Raw genomic sequence first — 26,394 nt, 5'->3', positions numbered from 1 at the left:
AGTTGCTCCGCATGCGGATTGCATTCCACTAACACAGGGATCAAAAGGCCCAATCACATTTGCAAAGCGCTTTGGTTTTTTTTTTTTTGACTCCAAAAGGGCAAAACAATGAACAACTGAGCACGCGTCTTTGAGCAAAATAGATGGTGAAAATTTGACATCTTTACCAAAATCAACAGACAGATAACCAAACTACCATTCTTGGCAATGAGTTGCTTGGAGTGGAGATTGAATGATTGGATCATTGGATGGATGCACGCAGCCAGACCAGACATAATGATCAAGTGCCACTTTGCTAGGAATCTAGTAAATGTGTAGGGCACCAGATTACCCCCAGCTGATATCTAATCTGAATTGCTTCTGTTTTACGGCAACACCCATCAAGTTCTACAATCTGGCAGTGGAGATCAGGCCCGCCGGAGCATCGTTGCTACTGCCCAGGAGGTAGTAAGTTAACTTACCCCCAATGAAACGAGATGAAACTGCAGTGGTTCTAAAATTGAATTCATCCCTCTTTACAATGAGACAAAATTGGGTGTGGTGCCAATTGAATCGAATTGAATCGGATGGAACCTTTACAGATACCGGCACATCAAACAACTCACACTTTCCTTCTACATACAAAGACTCGCGAACGTAGGTAAATACAAACACACAACATGCCATGCCACTACCTAATACTACTACAGAGACTACTTGAAGAATATGCCCTTTCTTCTTCCTTTACTCTTCTCAACGGCCTGCAGGCACACACACATTCCGAAATTATCATCGATGCATTACAAATTAAAATTTTTAATCTAAAAATTCAGTGAGAAACGGACATGTACCTTCATTCTGAACAGCCTTAATATTAGAACAATGGCATCTCGTGATCTGGAAATTTTTTTAAATTTTCAGTTAGTAACTCTGTTATGCCATTGTTATGACCTAGGCCATCACTCTAAAAATAACTACCACAAATGCAAAAGTAACAAGAATAATTGATGTCATGCATTCATCTGGTGAAGTCACACTGACGGATTCTGACATGCTCTTAGTAGTAAATTGATGCACCAAAAGGCAAAAACGGCAATATACTGCTACGTAACAAATAGTGCCAGTGATTAGTATGAAACTCACGGGGCATTTTCTGCAGGCTTTAGATTGTACTCAGCACCATCAGCAGACACAATTGAAAATTCAGTAGGACGACCATATGGGACATTGATCTGTGAAAAATGCACAAGATTAGTTAGTTCATGCAGCTAATCCAAGACAGTTTTCTATTTAAATAATTGAGTATCACATAAACACAGTTTTTTGGGGGGAAATAAAACACAGTAATTTTTAAGGACAACGGTTTTGGGAACCATACAGTCATGGATTGCTGGAATTTCTCTGTAACGACGACACCACGCTGTCCATTACACTTAATGCTGTAACCTTCCCTCTTTATTGCCAAGACAGCTGGTTCCCACATATCTAAAAACCTAACCTGTAAAATAGTTTGATGTTTGCATGGTTATATGGCATTGAAAAAGGCGTAGCAAGAGTGCTTTTGGCAGACAATTTGAGAAGATATGGGGACGTACAGGTAACAAAACTTCATAAGACACATGCCCCATAGAAAGAATTTTCTTGATAAGCTCCTTGGTTTCAGGATCTGCACAAATATGGGTTATTCTAATACTGAGATATATCAAATAGGCCAAAAGAAAAAAAAGGAAACTTTAACCCCTGTACACCATAATATGATTCTTCTCTCTCACTGCCGTTACAAACAATCATCCCAGACCTCACATTATTCTGGCAATATTCTTATTCTTAAGAAGAAATGGAGCTCAGTACCCAATCGTTTTAGAAAGGTATGGGGTGCAACTAAAAGAAGAAGAAAAGATGGTGTCCCCTACTATAAGAACGAACCATCTCAGGAAACTTACCACATGTAATTTTTCTTTGATCATTAGCATAAACCTTCACAATCTCCCCCTACAAGAAAAGCGATTTTCAATTAACCAAGTGTTTTCCAGCATCCCATTTGCAGTAACAATCATTCATGTTACTGTTTTCAAACCATCAACTACGTGTCAGCACTCTACCAGCAGATTACTAATGAGCAGCGATATGAATTCTAACCAAAAGCACACCTTTATATTTTTCCGCAAACAATAGAATTAGCTCTCCTTTAACATTTTTTATCTGACCGATAAAGAAAACATACCATACAAATTTAATCACAGCTTTTGCCACCTTCCAGTTATTGCGAATTTCAATTAAGAAAACTGCCTCTCAGGTTTTCAGCAAATTGGACTGTATTTTTATCCATTTGCTTCTCAGTATACACTACAAAACAGAAGTCACTAGTATGAAGCTAATATCACTGCAGACAGGTACCCATCATCTAATATCCGAGAAGCAAAAGTTGTCATAGTTATTAAATCCAAAAAATGTAAGAATGAAAAGAAAATGCTGTTTAAGAATGGCCAGCACATGTAGCAAAGATATACCTTTCTTTTTCTGTCATCCAGAGGCTGGACTTCAATCGCTAGTACAGAGTCCACATCATCAGCGGTTACTAGATAGGTGGGCTGCCGTGCACCTGCACCAGCAAACAAAAAATGATAAATACAAAATTTTAAAAGTACATCCAAAATGAAACAAAAATGCCACAAGCTATCAAGCAGCACTTCTATCTTGCATCTCAAGAAAAGGTACCTTCTATGAAATTTACTGATCCATCATCCAAATGACGTACCCACTGTGAGCACAAAAAGAATTTGCAAAAAAAACGCAGATTATGATGAATACAGAAGAATTAAGTGTATTCAGAAAGTGGATGGCAAAGGCAATAGAGCGCACCTCAAAATTACAACTTGTGGTCCCATTGATGGAGTACCCACTAGCTTGAAGTTCTCTTCCAGGAAAGGCTTCACCTGTGATTCGTAGCCCATCTATGGCTGGCAATGGATCATCCTCTGCAACTGCCCATTCATAACAATGTTGTTTACCATCAGAACTGATGGTAATAGGGTAGGCTGGATGCACGAATTTAAAGATGCAACACCTTCGGAAAAAGAAGAACTAGGCTCCTCAAGGACGGTAGGAAGATAAGGGTATTGCGGATTTGCATCATCAAGGCCAGATGCCAAATTAGGTGAGCCTTCAGACTCCCATTGTGCAGAAGGTTCTTGTGGAATTTGGGCTTCAGCTCCCTCCAGATTTTCTGAGGCATCACTCCTAATAAGGTCCTTGAATGATGGGTTTTGATCCTTGGATTCAATGTTAAATCGAACAGCACGCGAATCATGTTCAGTTCCTTGAGGGACATCCTTCATATTGTGGTTGCTGCAAAACATTAGAAGGAACATCAAAGTTTCAGTATATCTCAACACAATGGCACGCAACTCATTGCCATAGTTGTATGACCACAAGAACGTTTTGTTTCTTAAGCAAACTTTCACTTTTCCAATTCTCAACACTTGAAGAGCAGCATATTTAATGTTCTAAACAACCAATATACTTAATCCATTCTTCTTCTATTTGAAATAATCGAATATATGCTGTAGAAAAACTAACAAAATCGTAACCATGAGTATAACAACAAAGCCTTCAGTCCCCAAATCCAAGAAGGGCCGCGTATACCAAAGAGAAAGAAAGAAAGAAAGAAAAATAACAATAGCGAAACAAAATAGTAAGAGTACTATGTTAAAAAATCATAAGTTCGGAAATGGTTTCATAAAACATAGTCTTATTAGTGTGTCTTGGTACAGAATTATAAGCAATAGTTTTATTAGTGTGTTTTGGTACAAAATTATAAGTAGTGGTCAGGTCATGTCGTGAAGACTACAAAAATTCAACATCAGACGAAAAAGAGCAGGGGAATAAGTACACTTAACATATAAAAAAATACATTTTGTTTCTCCTTTTCCCCCCTTTGTATAGTCCTTTTACTCCTTTCTATATTTATAATATATATCTAGCACAGTAGGGGCCTCCCCTACTGTTTTTCCTTAAAAACAAATAATTGTTCAATCGCAAGAAATAGCTAAAACGCCATCCAATTGAATTGTTGAAATAACCACTGGCAACCTGGTTGAAGGAGAGGTCCTTCCAATGTTATCATGCTCTGCATTCGTTGTGGCAACCTCACTTTGAATGGCCTGACGGCTTTCATTCCCTAACAAATCCCAGTCCCGTCTAGCTCGAACAGGAGAAGAAGCTGGAGACCGAACATGAGAATATGCTTGCTGGGGCACAATGTCAAGGTTGGCTTTTACCTGGGAAATGTGATAAAAGTTTTTTCTTTGAAATAAGTGATAAAAGTTGGAATATGCAATTATGCATGCATTCCGAGAGTATATGACAAAAAGCATAGAAACATATAGAGGTACCAATGCATTTCCAGTAGGATGAGAAGGTGACTGCGCAGCAGCACTTGTATTATTTGAAGATTCAGCACGCCATGGAGTAATCTGGTATTGTGATTCCTTAAGTTTCTCCTACAACATCCAAGTTTCTGTGATACACTTGGCAAGCATAACTAACCAGGCAGCAGGTTTATACTAGCTCCAGTTTCACAAGATACATATAAATAAGGATGGATGTGACTCACCTCAGTAATAATAAGTTTTTCTTGCAAATGCTTAAACAGAACCTACAAGATGAAAATGAAAGTTTAACTAAGAGGGCCTGCTTCAACCAAGCAAGGGAGAAGAAAAATCAAGGGACTTTATTTAATTTCGTTTCTTGATTGTTTTGCAACTAGTATGTTAATCGTTTCTCTCTTCTGTAGCAGGGATACTATATATCTAAAATTAGAAGATACTCCCAGTAAATTTAGCATAAGCTCACTAAGATGGAGTTTAGCTTCATCTCAGTATGAATGGCATCTATCCAACCAAGCCAAGTAATTTCCCCGTGTACATATACAAAGAAGCTCCCAATTCACCACGGGTAAGCTAACTTAGTGCAAAAGAGGGTATTTAATCAATACCAAACAAGCAACTAATCACAACAGCACATACCTTCAGATTGCTGACAATGGATTGAGCATCAAGAACAGAAGGCTGAAGGTTATATTCTGATAGAAGAGGCAATAAAGACTGAACGAATGTTGATCTCTCTTGATGTGCTGCCTATGGAATAAAGTAGAACTCAGCGTTCTTCATTTTACTTTGCCAAATCCAGACAATGAGGTTTGACAAAGAAAATTCATTGCATTGTATTTGTGCATGTCTAGCTTTTCCAAATAGAATAAGTAAGAATGACCCTGATAATGAAGTGACTTTAACAGAAATCAGTAAACACTTCTGCACAGAATCTAGTTGCTTCATAAATCAGAAAGGATGTTCATTCAGTAATATGATTATATATGAATGCTGCAGTTTACTACAGAAACTAAAGAAATACAAAAAACAAATACAATGAAAAATGAATTGATTACAACTGAATATTGGGATCAAAGCAAGCAAATGAGGAAATTAATGGCTCTCAGAACTTTAGGATATGATACAATAGCTTTGGTTAAAAACAGTTACCTGCAATGCGTATGTCAGACGGATGTTTTCTTCAATAATGTCTTGTCTGTAAGACAAAGCTTTCGATGCAGCATCAACCAAATCTTGCTGCTGCTGATCGAACGCCTGGTAAAAGAAAAAAAAGAAAAGAAAAAGGAAACAGTTGATGCATTGGTTCGTGCACTCCAAGATAGTAGTTAATGCCTGATAGGACCAAAAAGAAATTCGCTTACCATGCGCATATATGCAATCCGTTTCTCCAAGAGATGTTTCTCATTAAGTATTTGGGTTTCCTGTTAAAAATGATATGAGTCAAGATTGAAGAAGAAACGTACGGGGAAAAGATTCTTAGATGTGCATAGTCACCTTCACAGAGTAATCAGAAAGGTGCCTTCTCAACTGTGCAATCTCCTCCTCATGTTCTTTAACCTTAGCAAGAAGATCCTGTGGAAGGAAGTAGCTTCATCAAGAAGAGCGAATAGAAAGAAATGGCAATGACAGGCAAAGCGAACTAGTCGATACCTGCTTCCAGATGGCGTTTGAGTTGAGCTCTGAAACAGGCAGCACACCTTGTCCAGATAAGTTGAACCTAGAATCATAGTCCGGTTCTTTGCGGTGCCTACAAGGAAAGGGTTGGTCAAGGTAAAAAAAGAAAATGTAAGGCTATCATAAGAGAGGTTGGATTCGGAATGCACCTAGTTGGTGAAAGGGAACGAGATGACGGAGTCGATAGTTGAGATGGGAATGCACTGTCAGCGGCGCTCTGGTCCCCCGAAAATTTCCTGGGAATTCCATTAGACTGGGTGGCCTCGAGGTACCTGTGCCTCATAGCATCCTGCAGCATGGGCTCCCCAGCTCCCCATTTGAAGGACTCTGCGGTACTCCCAAGCGGAGCACTGGAGAAGGCGTTTGTGTTGCTGTCCAGGGTGCGATCCTGATGGATCCCACGAGAGGAAGTTTGGTTTGTGTTCGTGGCTTCCGACCTCTGGGTTGGGCACAGGTTAAAGCTGTTAGGCGCACGGCATGATAACGCATAATAAGGAAAATTGAAATCAAAAAGGGAATCCTCTGCTGCATTAGTTGGTTTCGTTCGTGCAGACAGCATAGACAGTGACAGTTGTTCCCCGGAGTGGGGGATTTGGATCGGGCACGAGTAGAAGGGGCTTACAATTCTGTGGAGCTCCTGCGTCTTGAGCATCAGTTCGTCCTTCAACCGGCTGTTCTCCTCCAGCTGGAGATGGGGAGAGGAGAGGAGGGGCGTCGGTCACTCGACTGAAATCCATCACTCGGCAGCGGAGCATTCATTCAGGAGAGACGGGGGTATACCTGCTGGCGGATGGTCGCCTCCGCGTCCTCCACGGCGCGCATCACCTGGAAGAGGTTGTTGTTGCTGCTCTCGAGCGCGGCCGCGGCGGCAGGAGGCTCGGAGACGCCGACCGCGGCGAGCCGCCGGCCGAGCTCGTCGGGATCGGCCATGGCGGGTGCGGGATGCGGGCGGGGAAGGATGGGCGCGAGGGACGCGAAACCCTACCCTGCCGGCGCCGGCCCTGCCCTAGCAGGAGGCTAGGAGGGAAGGGGGAGGGGAGGGGAGGGGAGGACGGTGGACGGGGCTGCAAGCCTGCAAGGGAGGGAGGACGGGGCGGCAGAGACTGGAGACTGGAGACTGGAGACTGGACTAGTCTCAAGTCTGTGTGGAGGTGGGAGGAGAAGAGCCCAAAATAACAAGCCAACCGAGAAAATAAGATTATTCACATTATTTACTTTCAAAAAACAAAAGAAAAATAAGCATGGTGCTATGCTTAGAATAGAAAACAACCCAGACGTTCTTTCTAAAGACAAAATTATAACTGTAGCTATACTTTCCAAAAATAATGTTTAAATCATTTCCTTATCGCGTGGTGCTAGCAGACAGTGGCAGACGGACACGTACGTTCACGTACGGCCTTACAACGTGGCACTCCATATCTACTGTCAGCGTTACGATGCAAGGTAATGGCGCTGGCGACAACAATTTAGTAGCGGGTTATGGATAGAGAGGTGAGTTGGCGGAGAATATTGGTGGGATGTGCTAGTGGTTGGGGTGAGGAAGAGAGATAGTTAGGATGGGAGGTGGTTGTAGGTTGGCAGTGGTGGAGGCGGTGACGGAGGAGCTCAGCACAGTTTGATTTATGACAGTGTTATTAATATTATTATGTCATTAATAATAAAATGCGAACCTTAGTAGCATGTATATAATTGCCGCTGATAGCGGATACTCCATGATAGTCACCAATTTAACGTGTATCCCGTCCTACCTTTCCCTTCTCTCCTAACCTTTCCCTCCTCGTCAGGTGAGTGTTCCTAACCTTACTCTCTCAATGCAGGAACAGAGGCCCATTCCAACACAAAAGTCCTAGAAGATTAACATCACATATTCTTAGCTTTCTGAAAAAGAAAAGAAGCACAAGAATATGCCATCAAAGATCAAAACATTCATGTGGTGACTTCTACCGCAAGCAATGGCAACAGGAGACGACGGATATGCACCTCTCCGAACAATGGGGCCTCTCCGAACGGCAATGGTTCGCAGCAGATACTCCTCACTCAGCTTCGGACCAACTGTTCCATTCTTTATGCACCAGGCTACGGTATTTACGGAAGGCAAGAAACAGTTGCCGTTTCAACAGGGCAAAGTGGAGGTTCAGCTGGTACTCCATCATACAATATACATACTCCATCATACAATATACCGCTGACATCCAGACAGCTATTACCCTCTACTTTTGCAGGAGAAGAACAGATCCAAATGACTGCCAGCCAGCATCTCGCTGCTCACAACTCAGGTATCTACATCAAAGCCAATTTGCCTCCAGGCCGAAGCCAGCAATAGACCTGGCGGCCAAAACAGCAGACCTGCTCTGTCTACACCATCTGAACATCTCCACGGACAACCAGACTCCTGTTGACGCCCTCTTGTTGACGCCATTAACAGGAAGACAGACAACGTTCCATGGACTCTTCAGCCTATTCTCGCTGAAATCGACCTTCTTCTGGGCAATAACCACTACTCGGTTTGCAAGATTGCAAGAGATCAGAATGGAATAAACCAATCCCTAGCTACTCAGGTTAGAACATGTAATATCCCTGTAACTAGGCAATAATTCACTTGCACACAAGAAGCCAACAGCTGCCCGATTGTTGAGAGGCGCTGCGCTTGTATCCCGGGATCAATTTGATTTTAAGATTTAATTTTAGTCCTTACACAAAAAAAAACTTGCCAACCCTCATCCTATTTCTAATCTTTTTTCTTGCTAATTGCTAATTCAATTAATGCTAGCACTGGTGTACTCGTATATTTTCCAACTAAGCATGGAGATATGCTTGATCCTTAATATAGACACTACTGGGCTCTGCTTGGTAATCCAATCCAAGATGGTACGTTGCTTGGTGTTTGAACCCTACTTTTTATAAATACTATGATTAATATAGTAGCTAGTACTTGCAAATAAAAAAAGCAAGGAAACAATAATTAACAGAACGAACAGCCTGTTAGTTGTTTTCAATCCAAATTAAACAAAAGTTGCCACTGCCAACATAATCAAAGAGATGATCCATTTTTTCTTATTCATTACTCTGCTCGCTAGCTATAGGTAGAGTAGGAAGTACTTGGACGATGTGCAATGGACGGATCCATCGATCGATCACGATTCAACGCCAATCGGACAACGAAGGAGGGCTTCCACGGCTGCCGCCACCCGTCGTCATCGACTCCGTCTCCCATGACGTGCCCTCGTCGCCCGAGCACTCCTCGTCGTAGTCCTCGTCGTCGTCATCCAACATCGACGAGGTCGCGGCGTCCCGGGTGCTCCTTAATCTGCTGCTGCTGCTGCTAGGGTTGCCGGACGACGCCGACGACGTGGTGTCGCCCACGGCCGCCGCCGCGGATGATGGTTCTCCGCGGTGATCACCGCCGCCGGTGCTGCTGCTACGCGCCGCCGTGCCCTCCGCCACGCTGCCGTGCTGCGGCGACTGCTGCTGCTTGAGACCGCCGGCACGGCGGCGCTTGACGGTGCCGACGGCGTAGAAGGAGGCGAGCAAGGCGGCGGCGGTGGCGACTAGGGCGAGGCTGAAGATGAAGGCTTGCGAGTTGAACACCTCCTGCAGCTGCTGCATCTTCATCACGCCGGTGGGCAAGGATGCCATCGACATGGATCGGATCGGGAGCATGCTGGGCAAGGACGATGCCGTCGACATGGATCGGATCACGCTGCGCAAGGACGCCATCGACATGGAGCGGACCGAGCAGATCATGACGCTGAGATTTGTTTTACGTAGGTTGCGAGTCACGTAGTCATGTGTGTGTGTATATATATGCATGGTACCTACGGTACGGTCCGTCATGGATACGGCACGCGAGTCCAACGCAGCAACGAATCGTCCGGTGTTACCGCTAGACTAACTAAAGTTTGTTTCCCCGAGTTACAAGACAACTAATTTTACACAGGTTTCGTGCCAATCTCGTAGGCGGAATAAAAATCGTGTACCTCACACAAAGGTAAGTACATTACTACACGTCAGCGGTCTCATAGGTTGTCTCATGGAGTGCCACGTAGGATTTTTGATGATGTGTAGGAGAGAGAGCGAGGAGAGAGAAAGAGGTCGTTGCTTCGCGAAACAACCACCTCATGAGCTAAATTGTAGGACTACGAGACAACTTAAGGGCAAGTACATTGGTGTCGTCTAATAGTCGGTCTCATGCATTGACACGTAATCTTGAGATGATTTAACAGGCAACCTGTACAATGGGTTGTCCTATAAGTTGTCTGTTAGTGGTATATAATTCCTTAATTTGTGCATAAGAAAAATAAAATATTATGAGTTGTATGGCAACAATAACTCGTACAATGGTTGTTAAGCTATCTCGTAGTCCTACAATTTAGCTCATGAGGTGGTTGTTTCGCGAAGCAACGACCTCTTTTTCTCTCCTCGCTCTCTCTCCTCCACATCATCAAAAATCCTACGTGGCACTGCATGAGACGACCTATGAGACCGCTGACGTGTAGCAATGTACTTACCCTAACAACCATTGTACGAGTTATTGTTGCCATGCAACTCATAATATTTTATTTTTCTTATGCACAAATTAAGGAATTATATACCACTACCAGACAACTTATAGGACAACCCATTGTACGGGTTGCCTGTTGAATCGTCTCAAGATTACGTGTCAATGCATGAGACCGCCTATTAGACGACACCAATGTACTTGCCCTAAGTTTTTCCTTTTCTCCTTCACTCTTTAGTCTTTACATGCAGAAATACCCGTGCGTTGCTACGGGTCCTTACTTGCTCTCACGTTATTATTCGCTTGTTCCTAATATGTTTGCTTCGCTTCACAATATGTTGGTGTGTTGTCCCTAGTAGTAGTAATAGAAGACATTTGTGGATGGTTTGATGCCATCTATTTATTACGTAGGACCCACACTTGGAATCGACGGAAGCAGGGACGAGCACAGCTCTTGATCAATCATGAATTAATTAGGCTTAAAGTATTCGTCTCGTGAATTAGCGTTCATTTATGCCTGAAACCAAACATCCCTAACTGATCGGCTTTTTTTCCGGCTGCATGGACATATACATCCGTAGCTCATTTATCATCTTATGGATATATCACGCACAAGCACAACCTTATCCCCCTGAAGCGGCACGTTTGTTCCTCACGGCCCTGTCTCGGCCTCTGCAAACCTTATCCTTCCCCTGCGTTGCATTTCTTCCTCACCACTCCTGCCTCTCTAGACCTCACCCGCTCATTCCGCCGGCTCTGATTTATTCGTCCAAATCTGGAAGCTTGTGGCCGACAGTCGGCGATGACGACGAGATCCTCCCTCTCTCGGATTGGTTTCCATTGGAGCTTGGTTCGTACAGGCCGGCAGTGCAATTGAGGCAGCTTTAGCACAGGCGGCTGTGGCGGGCGGGCAGGTGGCGCAGCCGCGCGGGAGTCCTCTAACAGGTAGCAGCAATCAGCTGCAGCCGTAAGCGCTATCAGCTCCTCTCCCTTCTCTGTCCTTCCTAATCGAAACAAGACAGCTGCAGCTGGCTATCCTCTCCGACGCCACTGCAATTTCTCCCCAAAACTTGCTTCTTTCTTCTCCCCTAGCTCCTCCACTCGTGGCCCACGTCGGAGCCGCCGCCGCACGGCTCTGGTGGCCGCTCGTGCGACCTCACCACACCACTCATTGCCTGACCTAGCGAGGGGAGCACGCCCCTGGCTGCGCTGCTCGCCGGCTTGTCGTGGAAGAGGTCGCTGAGGATGCAGGACGCGCAAGGAGGAAGGGGCGCCGTCACCAGAGGGAGGAGGAAGGGGCGCAATGGAGAGGTGCGAAGGGAGCCGGGCGTGGGGCGGGCAGCGGCGGCGGCGGCGGTCGCCTTCGCCGACCGAAGCCCCTTCTCCACTGTGCCGAGCTCGCCCGCAACTGAGGTCGGGCTGGATCTCGCGCGGTGCGGCCCGTCCGGCCTTCTCCTCGCACCTTCTCCTTACCTCGCTGGCTTGACGGCATCCAACCCTCCTCCCCATCACTGTCCTTCGTGCGGAGGGAGCCGGACGTGGGGCGGCCGACGGCGGTCGCCTGCGGTCGGGGAGAGAGGGAAAAGGAAAGGGGATTGCGGTTTGATTCCATGAAAGTTTAGGGGGCTTTTCGTAAAATATGATAGAAACAACCAAGGATTGCGGGTTGATTTCATGAAAGGTCAGGGGGTTTTGTGCAAAATGAGGATGACGTACGACAAGTGCTGGACTGCGGGTTGATTAAAAAAAATGAGGGGCTTATTTGCAAAATATCCCGACGGTTGACGTTTGAAAGAAACATCCTCTCTTTAATATTAGGTGTAGATTACTTTATATGATACATCTCTTCAGTGACGGGTCAGGAATTAGACCTAAGGGAGCGGTCGGGCTTAACCAAATCAAATCGATGGATAATATATAGGCCTGTTTGGAACTGCGTTGTATTGTATCCGTACGAGCGAAAACGTAGAAAAATAAGATGGTTATAAAGTAATGAACTGTATTTTACCATTTTAGCCTAATGTGTCGTTTACTTGTAGAAATACACTACTAGAAATATGACCTCTCGTCACTAACATTAGTACCGATCACATTTAGACCCAGTACTAGAGGGGGCATTAGTACCGGATCCAAGTTTGGGCCCTCTAGTACCGGTTGGGGGCTCGAACCGGTACTAGAGGGTCACTCGGTACTACAGGATTTAGTACCAGGGGTCACCTCTAGTACCGGTTGGAGCCCCAATCGGTACTAGGGGGTTTCACACCGTACACTTAGATTTTTTCCCGTCCCACCGCTACCCCGCACACCTTGTCTCCTCCTCATCAGCACCGCATACTTAGAAATATCTCCTGCTCCTGCCTCATGCTCCTCTTTCTCCCCTCCTGCTCCTACCTCCCCTCCTCTCTCTCCCCCCCCTCTCTCTCAGTGAGCAGCGGCACCCCCTCCTCCTGGCTACCCTCCCCTCCCCCTTCCGCTCGCCCATCACCGGCGGTGAGGAGTGGCGGCGGGGTGAGGTGAGGTGGTGGCGACGGTGCAGGTGGGGCGGGTGGAGCGGCGACGACGACAGAGGAGGAGGTGGAGCCGGGCGGGGCAGCAGGGGAGGAGGCCGACAGCGCGAAGTAGGTGGAGGAGGAGGGGCGACAAGGGTGGATGGGGCAGAGGAAGAGGAGGCGGAGGGAGCTAGGCCGGGGCCGGCGGGAAGGGGTGGAGGGGGAGGGGCAGCGGGGGCCACCAGCGGGGAGGGGCGGTGGGGGTTGGGAGGAGGGGCCGGAGAAGGAGGAGCGGCGGGGGTGGGGGGTGCGGGGCCTACGGGGGATTTTGCTTTTTAATTTTTTAATACCCTCTAGTATCGGTTATTCCAACCGGTACTAGAGGACCCCCCTCTAATACCGGATGCACAACCGGTACTAGAGGGGGGTTGGGAACAGATACTAGAGCCACTTTTTCTAGTAGTGATATAACCTATGTTTATAGTAATAGGACAATGGAACATCACATTTAGACTTATAATAAATTATAAGAAGATCTAATTACTTGGAAAACATCATTAGAAGGCATAAACAATAATTAATTATATTAAGTATCCTTGGTTATCTTCGTTAGGGGACCATGGCCCCTACCCCCCTCCCGCATCTGTTTCCTACCTTATCCATTCCCTCATGGTCACCCTCCACCTTGTTGATGTCGGCATGGGCCACCCTTGAGCTCCTTTACTACCCCTTCTCCCTTCTTCGCCTTCTTTCCTAATGCTATCACTATAGCTGATGTAGCACTGGCCCGATCTTCCTATAAGTATGGATAATTCGATTGGTGGAGAACTCGATGTTGATGATCCGGGCTTCTAATCAAACATGATTCGAATCCTGCAACCGCTACACCACTGCTTCGTTGGTTATCAACCAAGCACAACTCAATTGACCTCACCAAGAAGGCTTTCCCCGCAAGTGAATCAAAGAACACAAGCAAGAAAGTATAAACACGCAATCTGAAATTGCAGATGTATATGAAATAGATCTGAGTAAAAGGTTCAAGCTCTCAATTCGAAAGGACTAATCGACACAGTCAAGGAGATCAAGAACATGGGTCCTGGATCACAGTAAAATGACTTGTCGCCATAGTTACAATGAATCAATCTCAGTTTCTCAATGCAAAACTAGAACTAAAAAAAATCCGAGTCTCTACGGCGATGGCTACTGAGTTTATATCAAAAGGGACGAGGTAGGGTTGGGGGCGACCAGGGGGAGGCGCCCACAACATGGGCTTAAGGCGCGACATGAAACAAGGCCAACGTGGCCCAAAACTGGTGACGCAACATCTTGTCATGGTCATGCAGAATGATCCACGATATTTCTGGAGCTAGGACCAGAACCAATCGAAAGCTTTCGTTGTCTTCTTTCCAACACATCAAAGAACGCTTCGTTTCGATGTTGTATGAAGGAGATATCACCGTTTCCGTCCAGGGTGGTCGGCTGAATCCGAACCGAACACGAAGAACAAGTTGGTGATGACTTGTAACTTGGAGAAGGCCAAAGCTCGTGCATATCTATCACGGTGATATCCTCATCAGCAGCCAGCCTAACCAAGTCGCGTCATCCCATTATCTCTCTCGCCACCACTAGCGGCTACCTTACTATCTTGGAACTCCCTTTAGATTCATTGGACACAGGTACCCTCCTTCCCTTATAACCCTAAAATTCAATCAACGCTTGCTACATGTCTAGGGAAGAAGGGTGATAGATGGGAAGGGAAAAAAGGCACCAGAGAATATATAAAATAACCTAAGTGTGATGGCATTTTTCTACTTAAAAATATGAATGTTACAACTCACTTTTATGAGTCTTCCAGAGGACGAGATCCGCTTCATTTTGTGGCAGGGCTTGAGAAAGAAGAAGAGGATATTTCTGAAAAAGGAAAAGAATGAGTATTCTTGTGTGTGGTTACCTAATACGTCATGAATGCTGGTTTCAAAAACGTCATGAATGCTGGTTTCATGTTAAGACAAAATTCTCGCAATCCTCATCTCATCACCACAACCATCACCATGCCCCTTCCACCTCAACCCCCCCAATCGAGCTTGTTTTAGTCAACGTCGAACTTTACGTCATAGTGGGGAGCTCGATTGGGGAGGGGGGGGGGCAGCAAAGAGGTCAAGCTCATTGTTGGTGTGATCAACCCAATTCAAGGGTGCACAATTTAGATTATGATGCTTTTTTATTAACTTTGTTTATTCTGAGAATATCATCACGAGTTGTCGAGTCGGAGTATACATGAAACGTAAGATGTGAATGATTCTTTGTGACTAAAGGTTGAGAAAAGTTAAACTACGGGTATTATAGATGGCATGCGTATAGTTGCACTGATCGTGGTTGATAGGGTCTTGACGCTGAACACACCATGTGCAAAATAAAGATCATGTTTGTACTATTATTGTGCATAAAACATTATAAAAGAAAACCAATTACGAAATATATAATGAAATCAACCATACCTTATTTTAATTATTATTAGTGCATCACATTAAAAAGTATACACGAAAAAAATCTTTTTCGTTTCTAAAAGAGTGTATTTTCGCGTGTCAAAAATATTTGTTGCGAATGGGATGATAATGTTGCGAGAAAAAAATGCACGCGCCCACACACCGGCCATGACGAGGAACACGTTTCCGTTTTGGAGTCTGACGAGTGACGACCGAAGCAGCAGACGAGGTGATTGAGGAGCACAAGGAAACGACGGCTCCCGTCCCGTTCCGTTCCCGACGACTCCCGGGAGAGACGAGGGCGAGGCCATGGCCTCCACCACCGGCTCCGGCCAGCAGCAATCCCCAAGCCCAGGTACCTGTCTCCCTCCAATTCGATAATCCTCCTTCCTCTTACTGGTCGATTGTACTGAATTCCCAGCCCTATGAGGGATTGGGATCCTGATTGATACCTGATTGGACTGGATCCTTGCCCTAGCAGCAGCAGCAGATGCTGACCCGGGAGCCGAGGCAGAGAAGCTCGTGTTCGAGGCGCCGCCGCAGCCCGTGAGGGAGGACTACGTCCAGAACGCCGTCAAGTTCCTCTCCCACCCCAAGGTCAAGGGCTCCCCCGTCGTCTACAGGCGGTCCTTCCTCGAGAAGAAGGGCCTCACCACCCAGGAGATCGACGAGGCCTTCCGAAGAGTCCCTGTAAGATACCACGCGTCGCCTCCTTGGATCTACCAAGGCCACCGACAGCTTCATTCATGCCCCCTCACGGCTTTCTGGTTCTGCTGCAGGATCCGCAACCAAGTGCTACTACTGCTACTGCTTCACAACCACAGCAGCAGGGTGAGTGTGCTAAGGCCCTGTTTGGATCAATTAGTGCTAATAGTTAGCAGCAAAAATTAGCAAGTGTGGATCCAAAAATGGCCGCTAATGGACGTACTAACTATTAGCAGCCCATCCCGCTAACAATTAGTCCATTAGCTAGTTGGGGGCTGCTAATAGTTATATATCAAAGTATCCAACTATCTATTAGTTGTTGGATCCAAACAGCCCCCTGCTAATAGTTACTCCATAGTTGCTATTAGCTATTAGCTAGCTAACAATTAGCGCTAATGATCCAAACAGAACCTAAATTGGTCAGCACTCTTGCTTGTGTCATCTCAAGAGGTTGATTTCAGTCACTAGCAAGCTTGCCTGGTCACTCTTTGCTTGCTTTTCAGCCAACAGCCAGAATCAATCCACTGGGGTGCAGACATACGCACCAGTGCAGTCTGTGCTGCCTGGAACCGCTGGCCCTGTTGTCCTTCGTACGCAGCCCAGGTTCAGCTGGTACCAAGCATTCCTTGCCGCAGGGCTGTTGCTTGGTTTTGGTGCTAGTGCTGCTGTCTTTATCAAGGTATTTTTCATTCCTGCCCAGACCACTCGACATGTTTCCAACTTTCTGGCTCACTAAGCGACGCATATTTGCTTGTAGAAACTGTTCATTCCCAGGCTCAAGTCTTGGATACGCAGTGTCGTAGCAGAAGGTGATGAAATTCAAGGCAACCAACCCAAGGCCAAGATTGATGAGGAAACGGCAGAGGCTGTAAAGGCTTCTGCGTCTGCTGTTTCTGCTATTGCTAAAACAAACCAACAGCTGCTTGCTTCAAAGGATGAAGGTTTCACTCTACTTGTTTATGGTTTGGCAGGTTTGCTTCTTCTTTCTTGCCAATAATGTTATTGTGTTCTTGTTGACAGAGAAGAAGATACTTTCAACGTTAACACAAGCTCTAGATTCCCAAGCCAGGGAGTTAAAATCTTTGAGCGAGTCACTCAATCATAGCAGGGAATCCATAAACATTACCAGGGAGGATAGATTTTCTCAGTACCGCCCACTGGAAGAGCATGCCCCTCCTGCTATAAGGAACGGTCAGTGTTGACAATTCATGTGTCCTTCGTGCTTAGCTCTGTTATCAGAATTGTACCTTGTGCTGTGTAAAATTATCTGCATGCAGGCCCTAGATTAGAAAATTTTGCTTTCTTGTTTCAATATAATTGTTGACCCTGATATCTATGAGAATCTCACAAAACTACCATTTGTTTGATTGCAATTTCAGGGCCAGTTAACAGTTCATGGAGAGCTTCTCAGGTGTGCACTTATAGTGTCCATCCTGTATTCCTGTTCCACAAGCATGCTCTTGCTTTGAATCATCATCCTATTTCTGACCACTTCCCCTTTTTGTAGCAAACTAACATGTATGGTGCATCAAACGGTGACTTCGGCTCCGGTTGGTATCTTTTCTGAATTTTTTCTTTCTTGCCTTACTGAGACTGGTGTTTCCTTGTTTATTTACCTACTGTTGGGTTTCTTTAGCAGGGAGGTCTTCATTTGCGCCAGCACCTATTGAACCTACTGCTGGGTCATTTTCAAGATCATATGCGGAGGTAAGGAGCTGATTGGTTTATATTTGACATACCCTGCAACCATAGATGAATTCAGCTGGTTAACACAAAGGTGTTTGGATTCATGAGACCTGAGTTTGAGTGATCCTCCAGCAGGCACACACCATATGGAAAAAACAACCTAGTCAAAAGAAGGAAAACAAATTGACATCCATATGACATCTGCAAAATTAGCTGGATTGGCTAGGGGCAGAGTCTTAGGTTGCACATTCACTTTAACCAACCTTGTGGGACAGCTAGTATTTGCTGGCAGCCAGCCTTCTTTCAAGTTTCTGAACAGTTTACGTCTGAGTTTATCAGCTCCAGAAAATGTCGCATCTTGCAAATCAGCTAAATATGGTTGTGTACCAAAGGGCATTGTTTGCAAATCCACCATACGCAAATCCTTGCTTCTGTATTTTTCTTATACATATTATCTGACCAGATCTAAAATAGTTTATTTAATAAGATTACATGGCTTAAATTTTAAAAAATCATTCCTTTCTGACTAGCTATAAAGAAGCTCCTGTTCTTGACAAAGCTAGTCTTTTTATTATGTATTGGCCATTAGATCTTCTCAATATTGCTCAACCTCTAAATGCGTTCATTTATGAGACGTGCATATGATTAACATATTTTGTGCTGTGATGTTCTTTATTGATCAGTTGAAAGCTATTCAACCCTGTCGCCTGTTTCTGTAATTTTGTGGAACTCTTAGCTAAATATATGTGTATGCATTATTGATAAATATCTCACACGTTTGCATTCTTTACCATTCTCGCATCTATTAATGTAATTCATAACATCTATTTTGTTGCTGTCCATTTAACTTATTAGTTGTCACTGAAAACATGTGCCATACTATACTACTACCCTGATTGTATCTGTGTGCTTTGAGCAGACGATGTCCACTGCACAACGTGGGGATAGGTCTTCTGGCAGTAAGGTGAGAAGGTGCCCCTAATCTGTTGCATTTACTGACACAATGATGTCTTTGAGTTGAACTGACTTTCACATCATTTGTATTTTTCCTCTGAAAAAAATTTACAGCCATGGGAGATGCAGCAGTATTCACAGCAGAGGCCTGGTTATGGATCCAACTCTCAGTTGAGTGATGATGGATCATACACTGATGCCCAGGACAACTATCCTCCATCCTATCACCAGAATGGAAAGGCCCCTGATTTTCAAGCTGATGAGCCTAGGCCTTTGACCTACAACACTGGGATTGAGGAAAGACCGCCACCTCAGCGCCGCTGGATGCCCCCTCAGCCTCCAGGTGTTGTCATGCCAGAAGCAGCAGCTGCCATACGTCAACCAAAGACTCTTCCTAAGCAGCCCTCAAGCGATGCCTCTGAGGCAGCTGGTGAGATGCAGGTGAACGGTGCTTCAAGTGCATCGGCTGTTGTCACCGAGGTGCCTGTTAATGGTGCTGGTGCAAGTGATGCTGGACGTAGCGAGATCGAAGAACAATCAGTGACCATCTAAGTAAAAGCGAGGTTTGCCAAGAACGGAGAAGCAATCTAAGCAAGATGCGGGTACATCTAGGAGTCCGTTATACATTTCTGAATAACATCTGAATCAGAACAACGGCTCAGTAGCAGAAGATGGATACCAGTAATTCAATAAGTTGCAAATAGTTTCTATATTTATGTTAATGCTACTTTGTACACAGGAAAACATATCAATAAGATTTCAATGGCTGTGCATTTGGGGGTTCTTACAAAACATGCTTGTGAATTGTTGTCTTCAGGTCTTGAACTTGTGATTAGCATCATAATGAATAACATGGAGATGCTTGTTTGTTTGCTGTTTTCCATTCAGGTGTTGTCTTTCTAGGCCTGCAAAGGATTGTCATTGTCGGTGCATGCTCTCCCCGGACTACCATCCTGCTGCACGCATCATTCAGAATCAGTTGGGTATTTCTGTCGTGTATGCATCATTCAGTCTCCTGAGCACGACTTCAGGGATAGGAATGGTATTTCAGTGGAAATTGGATGGGAGGGTCCAATTGCTTTGGCACACACATGCTTAGTTTTTAAAACGAAAAACACATGCTTATTTCGATTCATGTCCTTAATTTTGGAAAACAAGATGACAGTTTCGCAATCGTTGTTGTCCCAGGTCGAAGAATGGGAACTAGGGTTGCAGCTGCAGGCTCATCAACAACACCGGCACAATATTTTAAAAGAGGGATGTTACCCTGACGATGCATGATAAATGATACTTCATATAGAGCATAATCTGCTACAAAGTACCACTACATGGAGCAGGATCAGCCATTTACAGGACTACATGAGATGAGAAACTAGGATTACAGCTGCTGAAACGGATCTTAGGATCCATGCTACAACTACAAAAGACTGACGGTCAGCAGCTAGAAAGAACTATTCTGCTGGAGAGGCTGGGTGCTGACTTGCTGGGCTGCTGAGCTTAATGGTGATGAGCAGCGGTAGCAGAACGACCCTGCAGCTTCTTGTCAACCTTGGCCAGAAGACCCTGCATTTCTCCCACAAGGTTATCGGGCGAGTTCGCCGCTGCCTCCGCCGTAGCCTTCAACGACGCGATCATCCTCTCAAGGTTACTCCTGATGTCCGTGAGCGGGAGCTTCGGGAGAGGCGGAGGCGGCGCGCCGCGAGCGATGGGAGGGAGGTCCTGGAGGCTCGGCACCGCGGACGGAGGCGCGAACGCGGCGCCGAGGGCTCCCGCGCAGCTGAAGGCGGCCTCCGCCTCGGCCCTGGTGGCGAACGCCACGCGCGCGCTGCGCTTGTCCTGGGCGACGGCGGTCTCGGAGTCGATCACGAGGCCGAACCGGCGGAACGTGGAGACGAGGTGCTCTCTGGAGGGGAGAGGAGCCCCCGCCGCGTAGTCGAGGACGAGCGCCACGGGGTTCCCGAAGTGCTGCTGCTCCGGCCCGGCGCTCTTCGCCCTTTTCTTGTACTTCGTCTTCTTCCTCCTCTCCGGCGTCGGCGCAGGATTGGCGGCGCCGTAGGTTCCATTGGCAGCAAAACTGGCCGATTGGGATGCCCAAGTGTGCTCACCAGCAGCTTGTGCTTGTACCGTTGCTGCAGCATCCTGCATTGGGCCATCTGCGTTGGGATTCTTCTTCTTCTTGGCCAGGGCAGGGGATCCGTCAACAGGCCCGGGCATGGCAGGGCCTGCGCTGAGGTTGAGCTTCGTGTGGCCGACACCACCACCACCACCACCACCACCAGGTGATGAGTGCTTCTTGGTACCACCGTCGTGTGAGCTGCCGGCGGCGGCGGCGGCACGGGGACCGGGGTGATTGTCGAAGGTCCCGTTGGCGGTGGTCCTATTCCTGCTCCTGTGCAGCGCCAGGAAACGGAGGGCCGCCGGATCCACCCCATGCCCATGCCAAAGCGCGGCGTCTAGGAGAGCGGACAGCGCCGCCGCGGCGGAGACATCGGGCGGCTCCTCCTCCTCCCCGGCGACACCCCCCTCCTGGACATCAGTGTCGGTGTAGGGAGGGGAGAGGTACCTGCTCCTCTTGCGGGCACGCTTGGTGAGGGCCAGTGCCGCTGCGGCCTCGTCGGCCTCCTTGGCGGGAGGCGGTTGGGTCAGCGGGATGCCGCCGCTCCCATCCATCTCCGTGGAAACGGACCGTACGGCAGCCGCGGCGGGGAAGAACCGAAAGAAGCAGCCTAGCTCAACGGCGGGGAGGCAGAGTGGGGAGTGGAATGTGGAGCGGAGAGTGGAGTGTGGGACCCGCCACTACCGGAATAGTTAATGAAGCGCTCCCCTTCCCTTCCACGTGTACACCATGCCCCGGTTGCCAACAGACAGTTGCCTGGCCGGAGCGCTGCCTTTGACTTGTCCTGGCTCCTGAGCATCGATGTTGCGCGTGTGCCTGGATGGAGCCTGGCGCAGGCAAGCAGATCAGCCTGGCATTAGTGGGTGATTACCGTTTTCTTTTAAAAAAAACCGTAGCCAAAGAGCTACTGCTGCTTTTTTTTTTCTCTCTATAAATCAATGTGCACAAGAAGACCAGGTCAAAATTTGAGAATACTTCCACACCATTTCGATATTGCATTTGATATGAACGATACATGTGACAAAATGATGGCCAAAGTCTTAACTTTAAGACCAGGTCAAAAAATAAAACATTCTTTGCATTATTGAGGGGAGTATTTAGGATTATGTAGTTACATAAGCATCGATTCTTTCCCATGCAGAGTTGCTGAGTTGGTTGTGCTCGACTTTCTTCGTTTATCCCATCAGCGCGGTTACAACTTACAACACACTCTATCTGATGATCTAATGACTAGGCCATAGGAAATAAAGCCCTACGGGAGATTAATTCCTGCCCCCAAGTTATCATCCGATCCGATCTGATCTATGCATGGTTCATCATATTGGTGTAAGGTGAATGGGGCATCCGTTCCTGAGCCTAGGAAACATTGCCCACTTCTCAAGGCTCGTGTCATCGTCTGCCATCTCCCATCTGCAACAATATCCACATCGGTTAGTCTGCCTGAATGCATTACAATCCCTCCTACTATACCCATAGAATCATGTCTTCACGGATCGGTTAACAAACAGATTCCAAACATTTAATTGACTGCCATCAGTAATCCAGTATGTACTAGTACATGTTTTGAACCTGAAGGTTGTAACAAGCCGGTGCAGGAAGATGAGCATCATGATCTTGGCGAGGTTCATTCCCAAGCAGGTTCTCCCGCCTGCTCCGAACACCAGGAAGCTGTACGGCTGCTTCACATCCTCCCCCTGTTCAATTAATCCAATGCAAGCATGTATTGATCTGTCAAAACTCAAAACCAAACTGGTTCCAATTGCCTTCCTTTTAGACGTACGTTGAATCTTGAAGGATCAAACGTGGTCGGGTTGTCGTAAATCGTCGGATCGTAGTGCAGGGACCTCGCATCAATGTTCACAATCCAGCCCTTGTTGATCTGAAACCCTGTTGCAATGCATGCAGTATTTTGGGTTCTTCATAAGCACACTTGTGCATTCATACTGTGTTTGTGTTAATGTGTGCTAGCTTTCAGAAATTGAAGTACCTGCAACCTCGCAGTCCTCGAGTGCTACCCTTGGAAACCAGGAAACTATGCTGGCCATCCTCAGCGATTCTTTCACCGTCTAGCACAGTGCAAGAACGTACCCAAATTATACATTAATTGCAGTTCATACTGCTGATGGTTATCTATCAGATTTGCAGTTGTGAACTTGTGATGGGTGTTTAGAGTTCAGACCTTGTATGCAAGCTCCATGCTGCTGAGATGTTGAAGCGTAAGGGGGCAATCCTGGTGCTGCTTGGGTGCCAGCTCCAGCTGAACCGACTGCGTACGTGCATCAACAAGAAGAAGAAACCCATCAGCACCCATAAGAAATAAAATCGAGGCGAATCAGATTCGGATTGGACTGACTGATTGACTGGCTGACCCACCCTTAAGGTTTCTTGGAAGTCTCTGCTGTCGGCAAGATACTTGACCATCCATGTAATTGCAGTTGCTGTGGTTACCTGGCCTGTAATCATCACAACCAGATAGATGTTATATATAGATGTTTTCTGATGCGCACCATCGCAGCTCAAGGGTAAATATGCAGTGCAAAAAAACTTCCATCGTGGACCGTCAGATCGGAGATCTACAGGGAAGCATCTAGGCACAGTTCCTCAGAACATTTTTCATATAATCCTATCTTATAGGCCACCTAATTCCCCAGATTAATATCTAAGTGCAATAAATTTGACCGTGCAGTTGCAACTTGAACCATTAACTGATCAATGATTCAAGTTGCAATCAGTCTATAATCTGAGTTGCAAATATTGTAGACCACATGCTCCCCTAGTCGAATTAAATTGGGATATTCCTAACTTAGTTTGAAATAGCTTATTCAATAATATTTGCAACTCCAAGTGTAGATCGATTGCAATTCGGAACATTGGCCGGTTGCAACTACAGGGTCGCATTTATTGCACTGAGATAGTAATGTGGGGAGGTGGGTGGCGTACAGTGTAAGACGAGGGTTATATGAACGATAACTGCTTACTCTATAGATCTCCGATCTGACGGTTCATAGTAGGAGTTTCAAGGATTCCACCCATTTGCACTGCATGTTCTCCCGCTCAGCTCAGCCATGTCGGAGCTCAGGTACTGTACATACCAGCGATGATGAGCGTCAAGATGTTGTCGAGGATCTGCTCGTCGGTGAGGAGCGCCTCGTCGTCGTTCTCCGACTGCTGCTGCTGGCTCCTGAGGAGAAGGCTCTGCAGGAAGTCCATGTCGTCGCCGCCGCCGCCCCCGTGACCACGCTGCCGTCTGGAGGCGATCTCCCGCCTCAGCACCTCCATGATCCTCTCCCGCGCCCGGAGGCCCGCGTGGAACCTCGTGCCCGGCAGCCTGAGCGGGAACGCCAGCATGGCCCGCGTCACGGCCAGCACGTCGCGTTGCAGCCGCCTCTTGGCGTCGCGCGGCAGCGTGGCCACGAGCATGTCGCAGATCGCCTCGAAGGTTATCCCGAGCGCGGCGTCGAGCACGACGACAGAGGAGGAGGACGGGGAGCGGCAGGTGGCCAGCGCCAGCCAGTCCCGCATGAGGCGGCGGGTGAGGGCGTCGAAGGCGGCGGTGAAGGAGGCGGTGGCCCGGGCGTTGAAGAGGGGCGCGACGGCGCGGCGCAGGGAGCGGTGCGCGGCATGGTCGGCGCAGAGGAGGCTGTGCTCGCCGAGGAGGTCGGCGACGGTGCGCACGTAGCGCTTGGAGAAGCCGGCGGGCTCGGCGGCGAGGAGCGAGCGGGCGGCGGCGGGCGAGGAGACGAAGACGTGGGTGGCGCCGAACAGCGCGGTGCGGAAGCAGGGCGGGCCGTGCCGGCGGTGGCGCTCTCCGACGAAGTGGTAGAAGCCCCTGCCGCTGCCGTTGGCGGCGACGAAGGCCAGCGTCTCCACGGCGCACCACCACCAGCCGCTCCCCCTCCCCGGTGGCGCCGGCGGTTGTGCATTATTGCTGCTGTCCTGACGATTTTTCGCTTTGAGTTTGAGCAGTAGGGAGACGATGGCGACGCAGAAGCGGTATGTCGCCGACGAAGCGGCTAGGAGAAAGAGGCAGGCGGCGGCGGCGGTGACCAAGGAGAAGCCGACGAAGCAGGGACTAGCAGCACCAGCAGGAGGAAGAAGACCTTGGCTTTTCCATGCTGCTGCTTCGAACTGCTTCATGCCATCGTCCATGGATAGTGATCGAGAAGAACAGTGCAGTGGAGGGACGGACGGAGATGAACTGCTACTCCCTTTCCCTTGCTTGTCCGAAACAGCTGCAGTTAAAGGCCGGCCCCTATATCAGTCCGTCGACGTCTAGTGGCGGCATTGTGTCAGGTCAGGTCTGGTCTGAAGATAGATGCTCCTTGTTTCTTCAGTACTAGCCATTAGCCAATGGCCTCGCCGCCTAGTGTCAGTCACTCACAGTGACGTACAGTACATTCGTGCAGATTGGAGGACACGTCACGCCGGCCGGCGGCGAAAGTTCCGGCGCGCGTGCCGGGTTAGTATAGTCGTGGCTCGCCGGGCGTCCGTCCCTGGCCCGATCAGATCATGACAGCGTTGAATCGCCGGGGCACCTATCGTGGATCCATCCATATCTTTGACGTCAAGCGGCAGGCTCGGGCTGGCTAGTGCCGAGAGTGGTGGCGATATCCATCATATCGCCGAGCTACGGAGCTAGCCTTCTGTTCTGCGGATGCAACGAGTCATTCTTGACTAAGCTCCATGATTGAGATCAAGTGCATGATAAAAGCGTATGCTTCTTATGCATGCTGCTACACCTAGCTCGATCGAGATTATATATGATCACGCATGCGCATGCGTCACTCTTTGAACGATGGATATATATGGTACAGTACCGAGCATTCTCCTACGTGTTTGAGAAAAAAATATAGTAATGTCAGTTTCAACCTTCTAATTTAATTGGTTTCCGTAGCATTAAATATAGTATCACGTAGGTAAAATTAAGATGGCAATAGAGATAACGAGAAGAGATGTAAAAATATATTACGAAGATATGGCGTTGACATGCTCTTAGAGAAGAATAAGGGCATCGTATAGCACCGGTAGGATCCCAGCTGAGGTGCTGGTAAATTTTGCTCCAGCGACTAGCAATCTGTGCGGGACCCACCAAACTAGATATGAAAAATAAAAAAGCCCTCTCTCTCTCTCCCACGTGCCCGTCTTCCTCCTCCGTCCGTTCATTCTGTTTTCTTCATTGTTCCAGAACGCCACCGATCCAAAATTCCAAATCTATCATCAGTGTTCTTTGTGCATAGCAGATGTCTCAAATCGATTGCTCTCGATCCCCTCTTCCAGATCCACTTGCTTTGCATTTGGGCTTGCAGGTTCACGCGATCTTTTTGGAAAAAGAAAGAAACAGGGGATATAAGCACAGGCTCCGATTTGTGCTGCTTTCTCGAGCAGATCAGAGGGAGTCAACGGCATCGCGTCCGTC

At 47.2% G+C, this 26,394-nt stretch overlaps 4 protein-coding genes across 10 annotated transcripts; 1 reads left to right on the top strand and 3 right to left on the bottom strand.

Moving 5' to 3' along the window:
* Nucleotides 1-477: 477 nt before the first annotated feature.
* Nucleotides 478-7,164, bottom strand: LOC117848391 (uncharacterized). Of its 3 annotated transcripts, none has more exons than XM_034729784.2 (21): nt 6,825-7,157; nt 6,667-6,729; nt 6,194-6,483; nt 6,021-6,117; nt 5,865-5,942; nt 5,732-5,791; nt 5,520-5,624; nt 5,007-5,117; nt 4,595-4,636; nt 4,374-4,481; nt 4,069-4,259; nt 3,047-3,327; nt 2,842-2,963; nt 2,698-2,740; nt 2,490-2,581; nt 1,923-1,971; nt 1,575-1,645; nt 1,358-1,477; nt 1,123-1,211; nt 831-876; nt 478-740 (listed from the first exon to the last, which is right to left on the bottom strand). In XM_034729784.2, exons 1-21 carry the CDS (start codon nt 6,972-6,974, stop codon nt 693-695), a joined length of 2,256 nt encoding a protein of 751 aa, XP_034585675.1. In that variant the 5' UTR covers nt 6,975-7,157; the 3' UTR covers nt 478-692. The 3 variants fall into 3 exon arrangements, 2 of the variants coding, with proteins under 2 accessions (XP_034585675.1, XP_034585676.1); XM_034729785.2 differs by having other exon boundaries at nt 4,072-4,259; nt 6,825-7,155; XR_004638879.2 differs by lacking the exons at nt 478-740; nt 831-876; nt 1,123-1,211; nt 1,358-1,477 and adding an exon at nt 2,204-2,325 and having other exon boundaries at nt 6,825-7,164.
* Nucleotides 7,165-15,683: 8,519 nt separating this feature from the next.
* On the top strand, nt 15,684-19,745 carry LOC117848365 (peroxisomal membrane protein PEX14). Of its 5 annotated transcripts, none has more exons than XM_034729738.2 (11): nt 15,684-15,872; nt 16,002-16,207; nt 16,297-16,348; nt 16,726-16,901; nt 16,980-17,163; nt 17,243-17,413; nt 17,602-17,633; nt 17,730-17,772; nt 17,859-17,929; nt 18,828-18,872; nt 18,977-19,745. In XM_034729738.2, the coding sequence occupies exons 1-11, from the start codon at nt 15,827-15,829 to the stop codon at nt 19,412-19,414; spliced, it is 1,464 nt and encodes a 487-aa protein (XP_034585629.1). In that variant the 5' UTR covers nt 15,684-15,826; the 3' UTR covers nt 19,415-19,745. The 5 variants fall into 5 exon arrangements, with proteins under 5 accessions (XP_034585629.1, XP_034585625.1, XP_034585630.1 ...); XM_034729734.2 differs by having other exon boundaries at nt 15,996-16,207; XM_034729739.2 differs by having other exon boundaries at nt 15,685-15,872; nt 17,862-17,929.
* Nucleotides 19,746-20,136: 391 nt separating this feature from the next.
* On the bottom strand, nt 20,137-21,909 carry LOC117848366 (uncharacterized). The gene has a single exon (XM_034729740.2). The coding sequence runs from the start codon at nt 21,530-21,532 to the stop codon at nt 20,360-20,362; it is 1,173 nt and encodes a 390-aa protein (XP_034585631.1). The 5' UTR covers nt 21,533-21,909; the 3' UTR covers nt 20,137-20,359.
* A 129-nt stretch (nt 21,910-22,038) lies between these two features.
* LOC117848364 (abscisic acid 8'-hydroxylase 2) lies at nt 22,039-25,691 on the bottom strand. Its single transcript, XM_034729733.2, has 7 exons — nt 24,071-25,691; nt 23,352-23,431; nt 23,158-23,244; nt 22,966-23,044; nt 22,759-22,865; nt 22,548-22,672; nt 22,039-22,388 (listed from the first exon to the last, which is right to left on the bottom strand). Exons 1-7 carry the CDS (start codon nt 25,125-25,127, stop codon nt 22,295-22,297), a joined length of 1,629 nt encoding a protein of 542 aa, XP_034585624.1. The 5' UTR covers nt 25,128-25,691; the 3' UTR covers nt 22,039-22,294.
* Nucleotides 25,692-26,394: the final 703 nt, after the last annotated feature.

Source organism: Setaria viridis, chromosome 3, assembly GCF_005286985.2.
Source record: "Setaria viridis chromosome 3, Setaria_viridis_v4.0, whole genome shotgun sequence".
In the NCBI taxonomy this organism is placed as follows: Eukaryota; Viridiplantae; Streptophyta; class Magnoliopsida; order Poales; family Poaceae; genus Setaria; species Setaria viridis.
The sequence above is the reverse complement of the archived record's forward strand: the minus strand, read 5'-3'. Positions and strand labels throughout refer to the sequence as shown.